This window comes from Corvus moneduloides, chromosome 8 (assembly GCF_009650955.1).
Source record: "Corvus moneduloides isolate bCorMon1 chromosome 8, bCorMon1.pri, whole genome shotgun sequence".
NCBI classification, from domain to species: domain Eukaryota; kingdom Metazoa; phylum Chordata; class Aves; order Passeriformes; family Corvidae; genus Corvus; species Corvus moneduloides.
In genome coordinates this window covers 29989787-30001896 of record NC_045483.1, presented here as the reverse complement: position 1 = coordinate 30001896, position 12110 = coordinate 29989787, and the positions used below count along the sequence as shown (strand labels likewise).

At 41.8% G+C, this 12110-nt stretch overlaps 1 protein-coding gene across 39 annotated transcripts in view; it reads left to right on the top strand.

Annotated features, from left to right (window-relative positions):
- Positions 1–12110, top strand: part of ANK3 (ankyrin 3) — a 255966-nt gene that overhangs the window by 125368 nt on the left and 118488 nt on the right. For all 39 annotated transcript variants that reach the window (XM_032115997.1, XM_032115999.1, XM_032115995.1 and 36 more), the window contains 2 exons: positions 868–966; positions 10994–11092. In XM_032115997.1, the coding sequence (XP_031971888.1) occupies positions 868–966; positions 10994–11092 (198 nt within the window). The remainder of the gene's footprint in view (positions 1–867; positions 967–10993; positions 11093–12110) is intronic.

Here is a 12110-nt window from a genome sequence, read left to right as displayed (position 1 = left end):
TGCATGACACTTACCTTGATGGTGTCAGCAAATAGAATGATCTGAGAGTGGTTTTATAGCTGCAAAACTCCCAAAGCAAGGCAGTGGCAGCTAGCATGGCTTGCTAACAATTTAGAAATGCATCTAGTTCCCATAAGGTTTCATACTTTGCAGGACTGATGGAATTGCTGCATGTTTTAGCATTATTTTAAAAGGAAGTAAAACTACTTAAATATGAAAATCAGTTGCTGAAGTAATTTTATCAGTAAGACATCTTTTAATTAGGGTGGTAACTCGTGATGTCTGAACATAACCCAGTGTGATTGCCCACAGTGGGAGACTGATCTTTATGGTGCTAACCCTAGGAAAAGAAAAAAACCCAACCCATATTAATAATTTAAGATAGTCTTTGATGTTATTTTCATTTGCATCTACTTTGAATTTATAAAAACCAGTTAGCAAATATCATTAAATGACTTGTATTTGAACTTCTGCAAAGAATCTCTAAGAGATTTAACTTGCAAGACTGACATAATACCAATAACTATATATTTCTAGTTAGAAGCTAATTTCTTATAAAAGTCTTTAATACTCAAATGTTTTGCTGCTATTTTTCTGGAATAACTGAAAGTTTTATTCAACTTTTTATCTTCTAGAATAATTATGTTAATTTTTTTTCCTCCTGCATAGCACTGTGATTTTATTTAGATTCCCTGAGATACTATAAATAAACATCAGTGAGTGAAAACTAGTACAGAATTGGAGTGGTGACTTGCAGCAGACTCCTATTACTAGCTTTTGTCAGTGATGTGCTATGAAATGTGGAATACTAGTGCGATGTTTAACAAAAAGTTTCTATTGGTTGTGTTTTGTTTTGTTTTTTTGCAGAGTGGGTTCACTCCCCTCCACATAGCTGCTCACTATGGGAATATCAATGTAGCCACGTTGCTGTTAAATCGGGGTGCTGCTGTGGACTTCACTGCAAGGGTAAGTGTGGGTTGTGCTTCATTTGCTTCATCCCCACATGGCAACAGCTTTTGCACAGAGGTGTGAGAGGCACATCACTCTCACCAGCCAAGGGGCCTGACCTGGCTGAGCTGGTTCTGTCACCACCTGGTGTAAAGGGGCTTTCCCTGGGCTGCTGAACCAAACCTGAGCTCGAGACCTCACCTCTGAAAACTTCTGTTTTAATCAAAAGGAGCTGCTATTTTCACAGCAGCAAAAGGTGGGCTGGGATCCAGTGACACGAATGCTTCCACCTGTAGCTGTAACATATGGCAGGAGTGATGTGTCCCTGCTGAATTCCCCTCACCGTGCAGTTGCTTCCAGTGAACATCAGGTGCAGGTGCAGTGGTGAATAAAGCATCTGTGCCTTCACTGCATCATCACTGCCTTCACCTTCACGAGAGCCAGGTGGTTCACAAAGGAAATCTGAGAAACTGGACAAGTAGGAAATGAAACGAGATCTAGAAGCAGAGTCCATAATGTAAGCAGGAGAAAGACAGGAAATGATAGAGGGAAGTTAAATAGAGTTGGAAGAGCAGGGGGAAAACCAAAACTTACATGGATAGGGATACAGCACAAAGAATAAGGCTGCAATATGAAGGGCAAGGAAAGATTGTGGTGCCAGGCATGAGACCAAATAAATAAATAAACCCCCAAACAAAACAAACTGAGGCTGTGCAAGGCTTTGGCTCACCAAACCTTGCCAAAGCAGAGCCAGGGAAGAGATGTGGTAGTGATCCAGGACAATAGGGAGATAAAATCAAGGGAACAAGAGGCATTCAAAGTGAAGGCAAATGCTGATGTAAGAGTAAATAGGCATAAATTGGCCATGAATAAAGGTTGTCTAGAAATTTAGGTATTTCCTATTAAATCTTAGTAATTAATGTCATTTAATTAATAATTGTTTGATAATGAATATTAAATATAACAAATGAGATTCTGGAGCAATCTTTCAATTAAACTAGAAAAAGTAAACAAAAAAGCCAATATAAATTCAAGATTATATTTATGAGGGGAATTATGTCACATGGATAATCCAGCAGCTCCTCTTCTGAGATTTTGATCATGTGTTATGTTTATTACTTTTGCAAGAGGAAAAGTACTATGACACTGCTTACAGCATTTGCACAAAGGGAAAAGTGAATTTGCAGTATTTTACTGCAAGTAGATTATATAGGTAAAAACTGGAATGCTTCTGTAGTTAAGGAACATACTTACATGCAGCAAAGTTTTCATGACAAGCACTGCAAACCCATTGCTTTGTTTTCACTGATAACATTGACCTCTGATTTCCAAGTCCTTTAACTGACCCAATTAGAGCATTAAGGCATTTCATACCATCCTAAGCTTTGGCATTGAGTATTTGATAAGCCCTAATCACAGAAGCAAGGAAGACAAATGGGGTCTTGGGTCAACTCTTTCCCACTCAGAAACAAGATTAGGGATTAGCAATGCTACTACATTCGCAATTAGCAGCTTTAGTACCAGTGCACTAAATACCATCTGCCTGTGCTTGTTTTAATAAAATAATAAGTCTTAGGCTTCAGCAGCTCTGTTTTGGATTAGGGGCACTTACGGAGAGTACATCCAAAGTAATAAGGCTGTTCTTGCCTCCCCTTCAAGATCTGGACATTCTAATTTTTGCCTCCATTTGTTGTCATCATCAGAGGGAGATGGAATTCTGGGGTAGCTGGGGAAGTGCGGATACAGTGACATCAGCCTGAAGGAGCGGTGGGCTGAGGCTGTGGCTCAGGGAGCACTGAGCACCTGTTTGTGCTTGTGATATGGGGCAGGGGCATCCAGAGAGAGAGGGAGCGCTCATCTCTCTCTCTTTGCAGTTGCAAATCCAGATAAAGTTGTTGTGACAGAAAGAATTGCAGGATAAATAACAGTAATATGGAGTTGAATTTTGTTCTTTAGTGCTTATCAGGCTGTGGGGGAAGAAGGTGCTGCCCAGAGAGATGGGTTAGGTTCTGGTAGAGCAGTGGATTTGTAGGCAAACAGGCAATAGGACGTGCAATTATCAGCACCAAGTAGCAGAGCCCTTGCTTGATCTTTGATTACCCAAATTGCAAAACAGGTACTGAAAATGACCCACGGGTACATCCTGCTCATTGCCACCTCACTGCCCCTTGTTTAAATTTCTGTAAGCACTGTCCACAGTGTGCTGTCTTTCCCTCTGGAGAAAGACTCTTACTTGAGTTGCTGACAATATGAGATGAGCAACAGAGCAAAGATATGGGAGGGCCATAACCCAAATAAAATATTACCATATGTACTGTAGCTTTCAGAAGTGCAAAGGGCAGACTTCTAAGATGGGGTGTCAGATGTACTTTGTGCTTTTGCAAACCACCATTTTTCCTTTGTTCTTATTAAATAAAGACAAATCAACACTACTTGTCTATCTCTCAATTTATGTTCAGACTCTTCAGGAAAGTAGGAATTCTGGGGAGAGATTTGAACAAGAGGAGAGGATTATGGTAACAGAAGAAACTTGTGTGAGGGGGCAATGTGAAGACAGATGTGTGAGGGCAGGACAAGTAGCCGGCTGCCACCATCGGTGTAGTCAGGGTGGGGAAAGGTGGAGAAAATGTGAATGGATGTGTAGGATGAAGGCAGAGCTCTGAGCCTTAAGGCCAAGGTGAGAAGAAGAGCTGGTGAAAGGATGTAGAGAAAGGAGGGCAGGCCTGTGGCAAAGGAGATCTCCTCAGCTGCTGTTTTCAGTGTGTTTCCAAGAGTCCTGAGGGAAGAAAGAGGTTCCAGCAGCGAAGGCAAGGAAAGAGATGAGCTTGCTGGTGACTCTCAGTGTGTGGCAGGAGGTGAGCAGTGGTGCTGTACTGTAAGTAAAGGATGCCTCCAGAGATACTCAGCAGCAGCTGCTCCCTCAGCCCCACCGGTACACACCTGCCTGCCTCTCAGCTGTCACGTACTCCCTTGGTCCCTCTTTCACCACAGCTAGGAGACAGGCACAGCTCCAGGAACCCTTACAGGTGCCACAGCCTGCCAGCCTGTGTACCTGCTGACTGTAGAGGCTGGGGGTTGGAAATGTACCTACTTTTACAGGTTTGCACTCCTGCAGGCCGAGTGACTGATGTCATGTCAGCTCTTCCCTTGAGCTGCATTAGCACTTCTTTATCTGTGCTTTCTTCTCTTGCCTTGCTGCAAGTGCAGGGAAGATGGCACAGCAAACTCCCCATTGGGATGGATGGAAGTCATTTCAGTAAATCAGCTTGTGATGCCCTTTATTCCACCTGTAAACAAGGAGGCAGCTCTGGGAACCATCCTAACTTCATTCCAAGTGAAACAAGATCTCCTTATTCAGCTGGATGTTTGCCATTTTGTAACGAAGGAAAAACAATCATTCCAAATTGCTTGACTTCTTGGGCTCAAACTCAACAGAAAACCTGTCACAATTACTGGCAGGGCATGCATTGCAGAGTAACAGGCATTTTATGACTACTCATCATCCTTTTTCTGTACTACATTATCATGTGTCCGGCTGTGCTTCTCCAAAATACTTCGAATACTTCATTGCATCACCATATTTCCCTCTTGCTTAGCTGGGAGACAATCACACAGAGGCTAAAGAAGTGGAGGAGGATAATAAAGGGTAACTGAGGGTGAAGTTGGCCTCCTTTCTTAGCCAGATTAACACTTAAGTTCAGGCACGACTTGGGCTTTGAAGGATTGCAACAACTCCAGGCACCATTCTCTTAGCTGACAGTGCCACTTGACGCTGGAGAGGTGTGGATGAATCCCAGTTACACACTGAAAGGCAGCCACATGTCTTTAAGTGAATCTATTTTTTCAGTTTTTTCAACAGGAAAAACTAATTCCTATCATTTTATTGTTTATCATCCACTTGTGCCTTTAAATCGAACTGTATTTGATGTCTTACCTAGAGTTTTAATAATTTTGAAGGTGTTTTGAATAAACTGGGAATTATAATTAAGAAAAAGTTGTCTTTTGGGGGTTCACAGAGTTTTCAGGTAGCATTCTTCTGTCTGAGATGATCTTCCAGTGAAAAGATCTGGTTAGCCCAGGTGAGGAAATGCCTTTGAAGCTCCACCTGTCTCTGAAGGAAACTGTGATTAGAAAGGAAGGAAGGATGAAATTCTCTGCAGCTTCCAGAGTAACAGCTGAAAGAAACCCCTGTGACCCCCACATCCACTCTGTACTTGAGCAAGTCAGAAGATGGAGGTAGCCAGGGAATCCTCTGTGTGAAGATGACCTCTCCTTGTCTTTCTTTCTCTTTCTTGCCAAAGCAAACAGGAACTCCTCCCTGTGCCATTAAACTGCATCCAGCCCTGAGAACAGCCTTCCTGATACACAGCACTCCTTATCCTAGAGGAGATCTCAGTTCCACTGGGAGTGGGCTTTGCCTGCAGAAAGTTTGCTTACTGGAAGGTTAGGAAAGGATTTGATAATTTCGAGGTTGGTGTGAGGACAACATGCATTAATGATGACCCTGAGGCTGAGAAGCAGAACACCATTAGCCCATCAAAAAGAGCAGGCAATATCTAAGTGACAGTGGCATAAGAGAAAAACATCTTTATTTCCCCAGTGGTAGTTTGCCATAAGAGCCCCTTTCTATAGTCTTCCTTCTTTTCTTCCAGAATTCATTTTATACATCTCAGCCCTGAAGAAAGTTAAGTATATAAGCACACAAGAACTAAAATAGCACAGTATAAGACTTACTGCCATTAAGGAGAGGAGGAAAAAAGCTGAAAAATTATAAACTCTTATACGGTTTCCTGGAAAGCATCTGATTGTGCATTTTTGTCTTTAATTTCTGAGACATCTGTACAAGCCTCCGTGATCCCAGTAACTGCTACTGGAGTATAAGACTCTTCTCTGCAGGGATTCTGCTGTGTTGTAGCTCCAGTTCTGAATTGCAGAAAAATACAGGGGAGGATATTGAGTGTTTAACATACAACATGTTGGTGTAGCTGCATAGTTGCATCTGAGAATCTTCAAATGCACACCACAATCTTCCCATACGTCCAGGATCTGGTAATTGTGGTAATATCAATGCCGTGGTTCTGCTGACAATTCCAGTGTGCAACAACCACCATTGTGCTCTTTCCTTAAAAACCCCTAGTGCGGGAGGGATTTTCCAGACTGTATAAGAAATTTCTGTTATAGCAGTCTGGCTCTTTTCAGCTTCTGTCTTACTCACACATTCTATGCCAATATTAAGCTCTTCCTAGAGTCTGCTCTCAGTTGAGGATTGAGAAGAGCTATCTTACTAAATTCCAAGTTAATCTTGGAATGATTAAAATGAGAGTTTCATTTTGGTGAAACTCTTCTGGTTTGTTTTAAAGCAAGGAAGTGAAATTTGAAATCAGATAAGTGTAATTTTTTCTGATTAAAGCTGCGCTCCACTGAGGGGCTGGGAGGAGAGCTCAGAGGTGGAGGTAAGTTCTCTCACTGGCAGCAAGGATAAATTCCAAGTCCATGTGACTGGCAATGAGTCTTCACAGTCTTGATGTGATCAGCTGCTCAGTCAGCATTTAAATCAATGCAGCACATGACTAGGAAAGGTTTTGCCTTTGTTTTGTGCCTTCCTTTAAAGGTGCACTTCAGAGCCCAATACGAGGCTGTACGTGCAAACATTTACTTTTCTTAGTTATCCTTGTGCTTGTAAACTCCAGCTGTGAAGGGAGAAAGAGGCGATCCCGTAGGACAGCATAGCACACCAGAAACCAGGGGGAGTTGCTGGTTTTCTAAATGCATTAAAATATAACCATATAAGACCTACTTTGCACACTGACAATCTTAACCCTATTTTTGCCTTGACTTCCTAACCATTCGTGTTGCTAATGTGTAGCAGAAAGGAGCGATTTTGACTGCTGTGGCGACCTGTGACGGATAACGCCGTGTGTCAGAGGGCAGCTGATCTCATTTCAGATGGGAAATGTTAGGTGGCTCATTTCTCAACACAAGATAACTCAAAGGTTTTTGAATTTTCTTGTGAAGCGCTGTAGATAGCTGCAGCTGGAAAGGCTTAGTGTTCCCTCTGATCAGGCACAGGCAAAGGCCACTGACTAAAAGCAGGTCACTCTTCACCCATTGTATTTGTGGATGTTGTGTGGCTCTGGAGGAAGGCACGAGCCCTCTGTGAGGGGTGATGGGCTGCAGCAGGCAGTGCATGGAGACAAAGGGAAAACCACCACCCGCGATGTTGTGAAGTGTAGAAAAAGTTGCATGCACCTAATCCATGGCATTTTGGGCTATGTACAGTTTCAGGGTACTTCAAGTCATCTGCCCCAGGAAATCTGCCAAGAAGGAGAGGAAGGGTTATGTTCTAGTTGATAATCCTGTGAGCATTTATTGCATAGTTTTAGCTTGCCGTTCTCACAAGTGATGCCTCATAGTCCCTGCAGAATTCGTTAACTCACAGATTGGACCTCGGTGTCGAGGGGTCTGCCTGAAACGTTGCCCAGCATCTGATATTTCAGCAGCAAGGGCAAGCAGCATTCCAGCAGGAATTCTAGATCTGAACCACATCTCTTAATGGCAACTTTTGGAAGGCATTTCAGCTTTATTACTGTAGGAAAACATCTTCAAAATTTTCCTGATTTACTATTCTATCTTCAGAACAAAGGGAGAAATTTATAGAAGATCAAACAGATAAAAATAGACTGAAAAGATAGCAGATGCTGTTGATACACTGAAGAATTCAGAACCTAACATTTGGTGGCTATTTTGTTTGCTGACACCACAGTTTTACTGTTAATAAACAACACCAAAGTTGCACATATTATGAAGCTTTTTTTATCTCTTGTTTCTTGTGACAAGTACAAATAACTCCCATTTTGAGTTCCTTGCTTTATGTTTTGTCATCAGAAAAATTAATGATAGTATTGTCTGAGGTTTATTCACTTCTCAGTTCACATTCTTAATTGTGAGATGAGAGATGGGGGAGGACCATACATATGTAACCTTTAGCTGTGATTCTTTAAGGCTTGATACAACACAGTATTGACCAAAGACAAGCTGCTTGGCCTAAACATTAGTGTACAATTATTTAAGCATTCACATAATTCATCTCTCCATCTGTTTGGAGTGAGAGCTCTCATCCAGCAGAATTATTACTTCACATTCTTTGCTACCAGTGAAAGCTTAAATACCTAAATGGCAAAATTAAATTCTGAATTGAGACTTGCCCCTTCGCTTTTTTCCCCTTCATTTCCTCACAGTGTTTTCCTGAGATGTTAAGGGGGAAAAAGGCTAAAAGTGTTTTTAATCCTTTGTGTCTTAATTTTTTTTATGAACTGTATGATCAGGTTAGTTAAGTACAACGAAAACTGCAAACTCCTTCCAAAGGAATGAGTGCTCTTTCCCAGGGAAGAGGAGCTGTTTGATCATTCATAAGGACAGATATTACACTGGACACATAGAGTTTAATTTGCTTGATTTCTCCTGCTCTGTTAAGTATTTCAGGGAAGCTGTGTGTAGTTAGTTTTCCTCACAAACTATTTCTGGAGCGATCACATCCTTTCTCCATCCATCTCTCTGTAGTGTGAACTTGCTGCCTATTTTCAGCCAAATGTGACTCCAGGTTTCAAGATGCTAAAGACATTAAATTTATATGTTTTTTGTAAGGGCAGGTGATCACGTAGAGCAATGATGGATTGCTAGCTCTCCAGCTTGCACAGGGGAGCTCAGTCCTTTGGTGCTGGAGAATTTCCCCACATTTCCAGCCAGGGTGATCATCCCTGTCAGAAGCTGGGAGAGAATTATGCTGTCCTAATGGTTTTGGTAGCAACCCAGAAATATGAATGTTGTTTGAACATGACTTGGTTTTGAACCTGAAAGTGGATATTTTTAGGGTTTTTTTTCTCCTGTTGCAAGAAAACAATGTGACCTAACCCTTAACTGCTAAGTGGAAATCATCTCTTAATTTTGAGGTTTGTATTTGCCAGCACTCATCCATCTATTCCAGAATCAACTTTCCTTCATTTATGGCAACAGGAGCTTTGACTGGCAAATAATTAGATCCAAAGTGCACATTCTTATGTGGTTATGCCCTCCCCTGTGCTGCACTAGATTCAGCTTAGTGTTGAAATGAATGAGAACCAGATTTGTAATAGGTAATTTGTCCTGCCTTTCGTAATGCTGTCCCTTCCTCCTCCATTTCTTTCTTAATGCTTGGAAAAGGCTTTTCTTGTCTGTGTATGAGGCAGTAAATTATTAGTACTAAATTATTTGGATGTATTAACAGGGCACGAGGTTTTATTAGGCTGAGTTAACCTCTTTGCCCATCAACATCAGCAAGTGGAAAAAGGTGTTCCTTTAATCTAAATTACCTGCAGTACTCTCTACTTGAAGACACAAAAGTTCTTTCCTTCACTGTTTTTTTCCTCAGGAAAGTAAAATTCATCTCTCTCTCTGACCTTAGTAACATCTTTCCTCCTGGGAAGAGAGAAAAAGCAGAAAGTATTTCCACATAATTGTTTTTCTCTTCTCTTTTTCTGTCCTCTTTGTGACTGATACAGTAATGTAGTGACCCCATATTATATCCAATGTCAACTCCCGGTCAAACCAACTCACAGAAAATTTAAGTGATCACACAGTTTTACCTCCCTGAAAGGACCAGACATGCTGCACTTTCTGTTTAATGTGCTAAGCATCTTTTTGCTTTACTTCATTTTTTAAAGGAACGAGAAGCTACCCTGGCACAGTCATCACTTTGATACTCTAATGATCATGAATATTGTAGAAAGAATCTCTGTCATTTAACCTTGCTAACATGTATTTTACCTCTGTAATAATATTAATTAGTACTTTCTAGTATCTGTGAATTAGCTTCATAGTGAAATTTTGTGTAAATGAAGATGTAGCAACTGCATGAGGTACTTGGTGTTGTGATTCGGCTGTGAGTCAGCTTGTCACATCTGAGAGGGGATCTTTTCTCCGAGCTAGTTCTCTATCACTCCACTCACCTGCAGTTCTGAGGAAGCACTGATGAGCGCTCTTAGCCAGGTCAGACACATGTACCTCTCCCCAGCTGCTCAGGGTGCCTTTCTGACTCAGTCAGCCACGGGACACATGCTCACTGCCTGTGCTGCTTTCTGCTGGGTCCCGGGGATGCTGCCTTTACGCAGCCAGCTGTTTGTGCTGCCCCCGAACGCACAGGAACACGTCCTTTACAATTCTGTTTGTCTGTGTACACTGCCTGCGTGCTCTATTTAGATCCTTTTATTTTTACTTGGCTCCATATGATCAAATATATACAGGACATGGCCTTCATAGGCCACAGGATAAAGGATTCATCAGAGCATGAAGAGACGTCCTGGCTGCATCTCGTTAAAGAAGCGCCCCTGTGTGCGCACGCGTTGGTTATGTAACTGCCCTCGATGTGCAGCATCCCCGCCTGTGCCGGCCTGCCAGGCACTGCTCAGGGAGCCACACACACCCCTCTGCAGCCCCACTTCAAGCATGGTGTTACATCCATTACAGGAACAAATTGGGTAGGCAAAATTAACGGTGGAACTGAAAGGAAGGTGCTCGCCAGGCTTTCAGAGTTCGCTGATAATGTTCAGAAATAAGTAGCTTTGGCATCTCATTATTTTTGAATGAGATCTACAGATATAATGGTTTTAGTAATTTTTCTATGACTCCTATGAGGCCAAAGAAGTTGAGGTATGAATCCTTATCACTACATGCTCAGAAACAACCACAGCTGGATTAAATTGCTAGGATTCAGTAAAATCGCATAAGTTTAACCCTTAAGCAAAAGTCATGAGCTGAGACACAGCCATGCCATCTTATAACTCTAACCACAACTTGATTTTTTTCTTCACCATGTGCATGTTTAGGTGTCAGGCCAGTAATTCACATGTGTGGTTGAACACAGCTTCCCTTTGCTTTCGTGCTCCCAGGGAAACAAACGGTGTTATGTTTTAGCAAACTGGGCATATTTCATTCTGTGAGCACACCAAAAATGGAAGTTAATGAAAGACAGACATATGCATATTTATTTTCATGGTTTTTTCTTCCACAGAATGATATCACGCCGTTGCATGTTGCATCAAAAAGGGGAAACGCAAATATGGTCAAACTCCTACTTGATCGAGGAGCTAAAATTGATGCCAAAACAAGGGTAAGCTCAAGTGTTAGTGCTGTGAGTGACTGTGTGGAATTATTGCCTCTGACCTGTGTGTTGCTGCAGGGCTTAAATCATTCATCTTCCTGGCAGGCTAGTACAGCTGCACTGCATTTATTTTTTATGAAATGATTGCAGTAGGATACTAACATCTTACATCTCTTGCAGCAGTGTGTGAAATACCAAGTATGGCAAAGTTCAGAGCCAACCATTTTCTATGTTCCCTTTCCAGTATTTAATTAGGAGCCACTTCTATCTGCTTGGGTGTGGATGTACAGGAAAACACTAAGAGATGAGAATTCAAGTCAGATATTTCAGAATTTGAATGCTAGCAGGGTAATTTTGAGCCACAGCGTGTTTGCCTTTCACTATCCACAGGCTGTGTCACAGAGCTGGGTGTGGCTGATGAGCCTCCTGCAGCTCAGGCTCTGTGTGAGAGGTGCTTGGCTGCTGGCTGGGATTTGTCAGCCTGTGTGTCGGGCACAGGGATGGTTTCCATCAGGCTGACACCTAACTCAGTGCCCTGAATGACTTAGAAACTCAATGCATATGGTCATGCCTGATTGCTGTAGTTATAACCCAACCAAACCAGGGATATTTTATTTACTTACAAAGCAGAAAGGAGAGAAAAAAACAAATAGTTCTAATGTTTGGAAGTAAACCTGGAACCAGTGGTGCTCTGGTCAGGGCAGTCTTTGCAACATGCTCCTGTGTGCTCGAGGTAACTCTCAAGAATTGTCCCAGTAACTTTTTGACAATTGTAGTTTTCTTGAAATATTAATTTATCACCTCTACCTTTTCCATTTTGAATTAGTCTGTAGAAGTTCTACTGTTCAGAAGCATTCTAAACAAAAGAAATTAATAACCTAAGAATAGTTTTTCTACAGTTATTCCTGTGTTTGTGGGTTTCTGTTTGGTTTTCTAGTGTTTCTGCAGTCTCTGAGATTTCCTGCAATGCTTGTTAGGCACATTCGTATTTTTTTTCTCTGGCGAATTCAGAAACTGGGTCAATTTA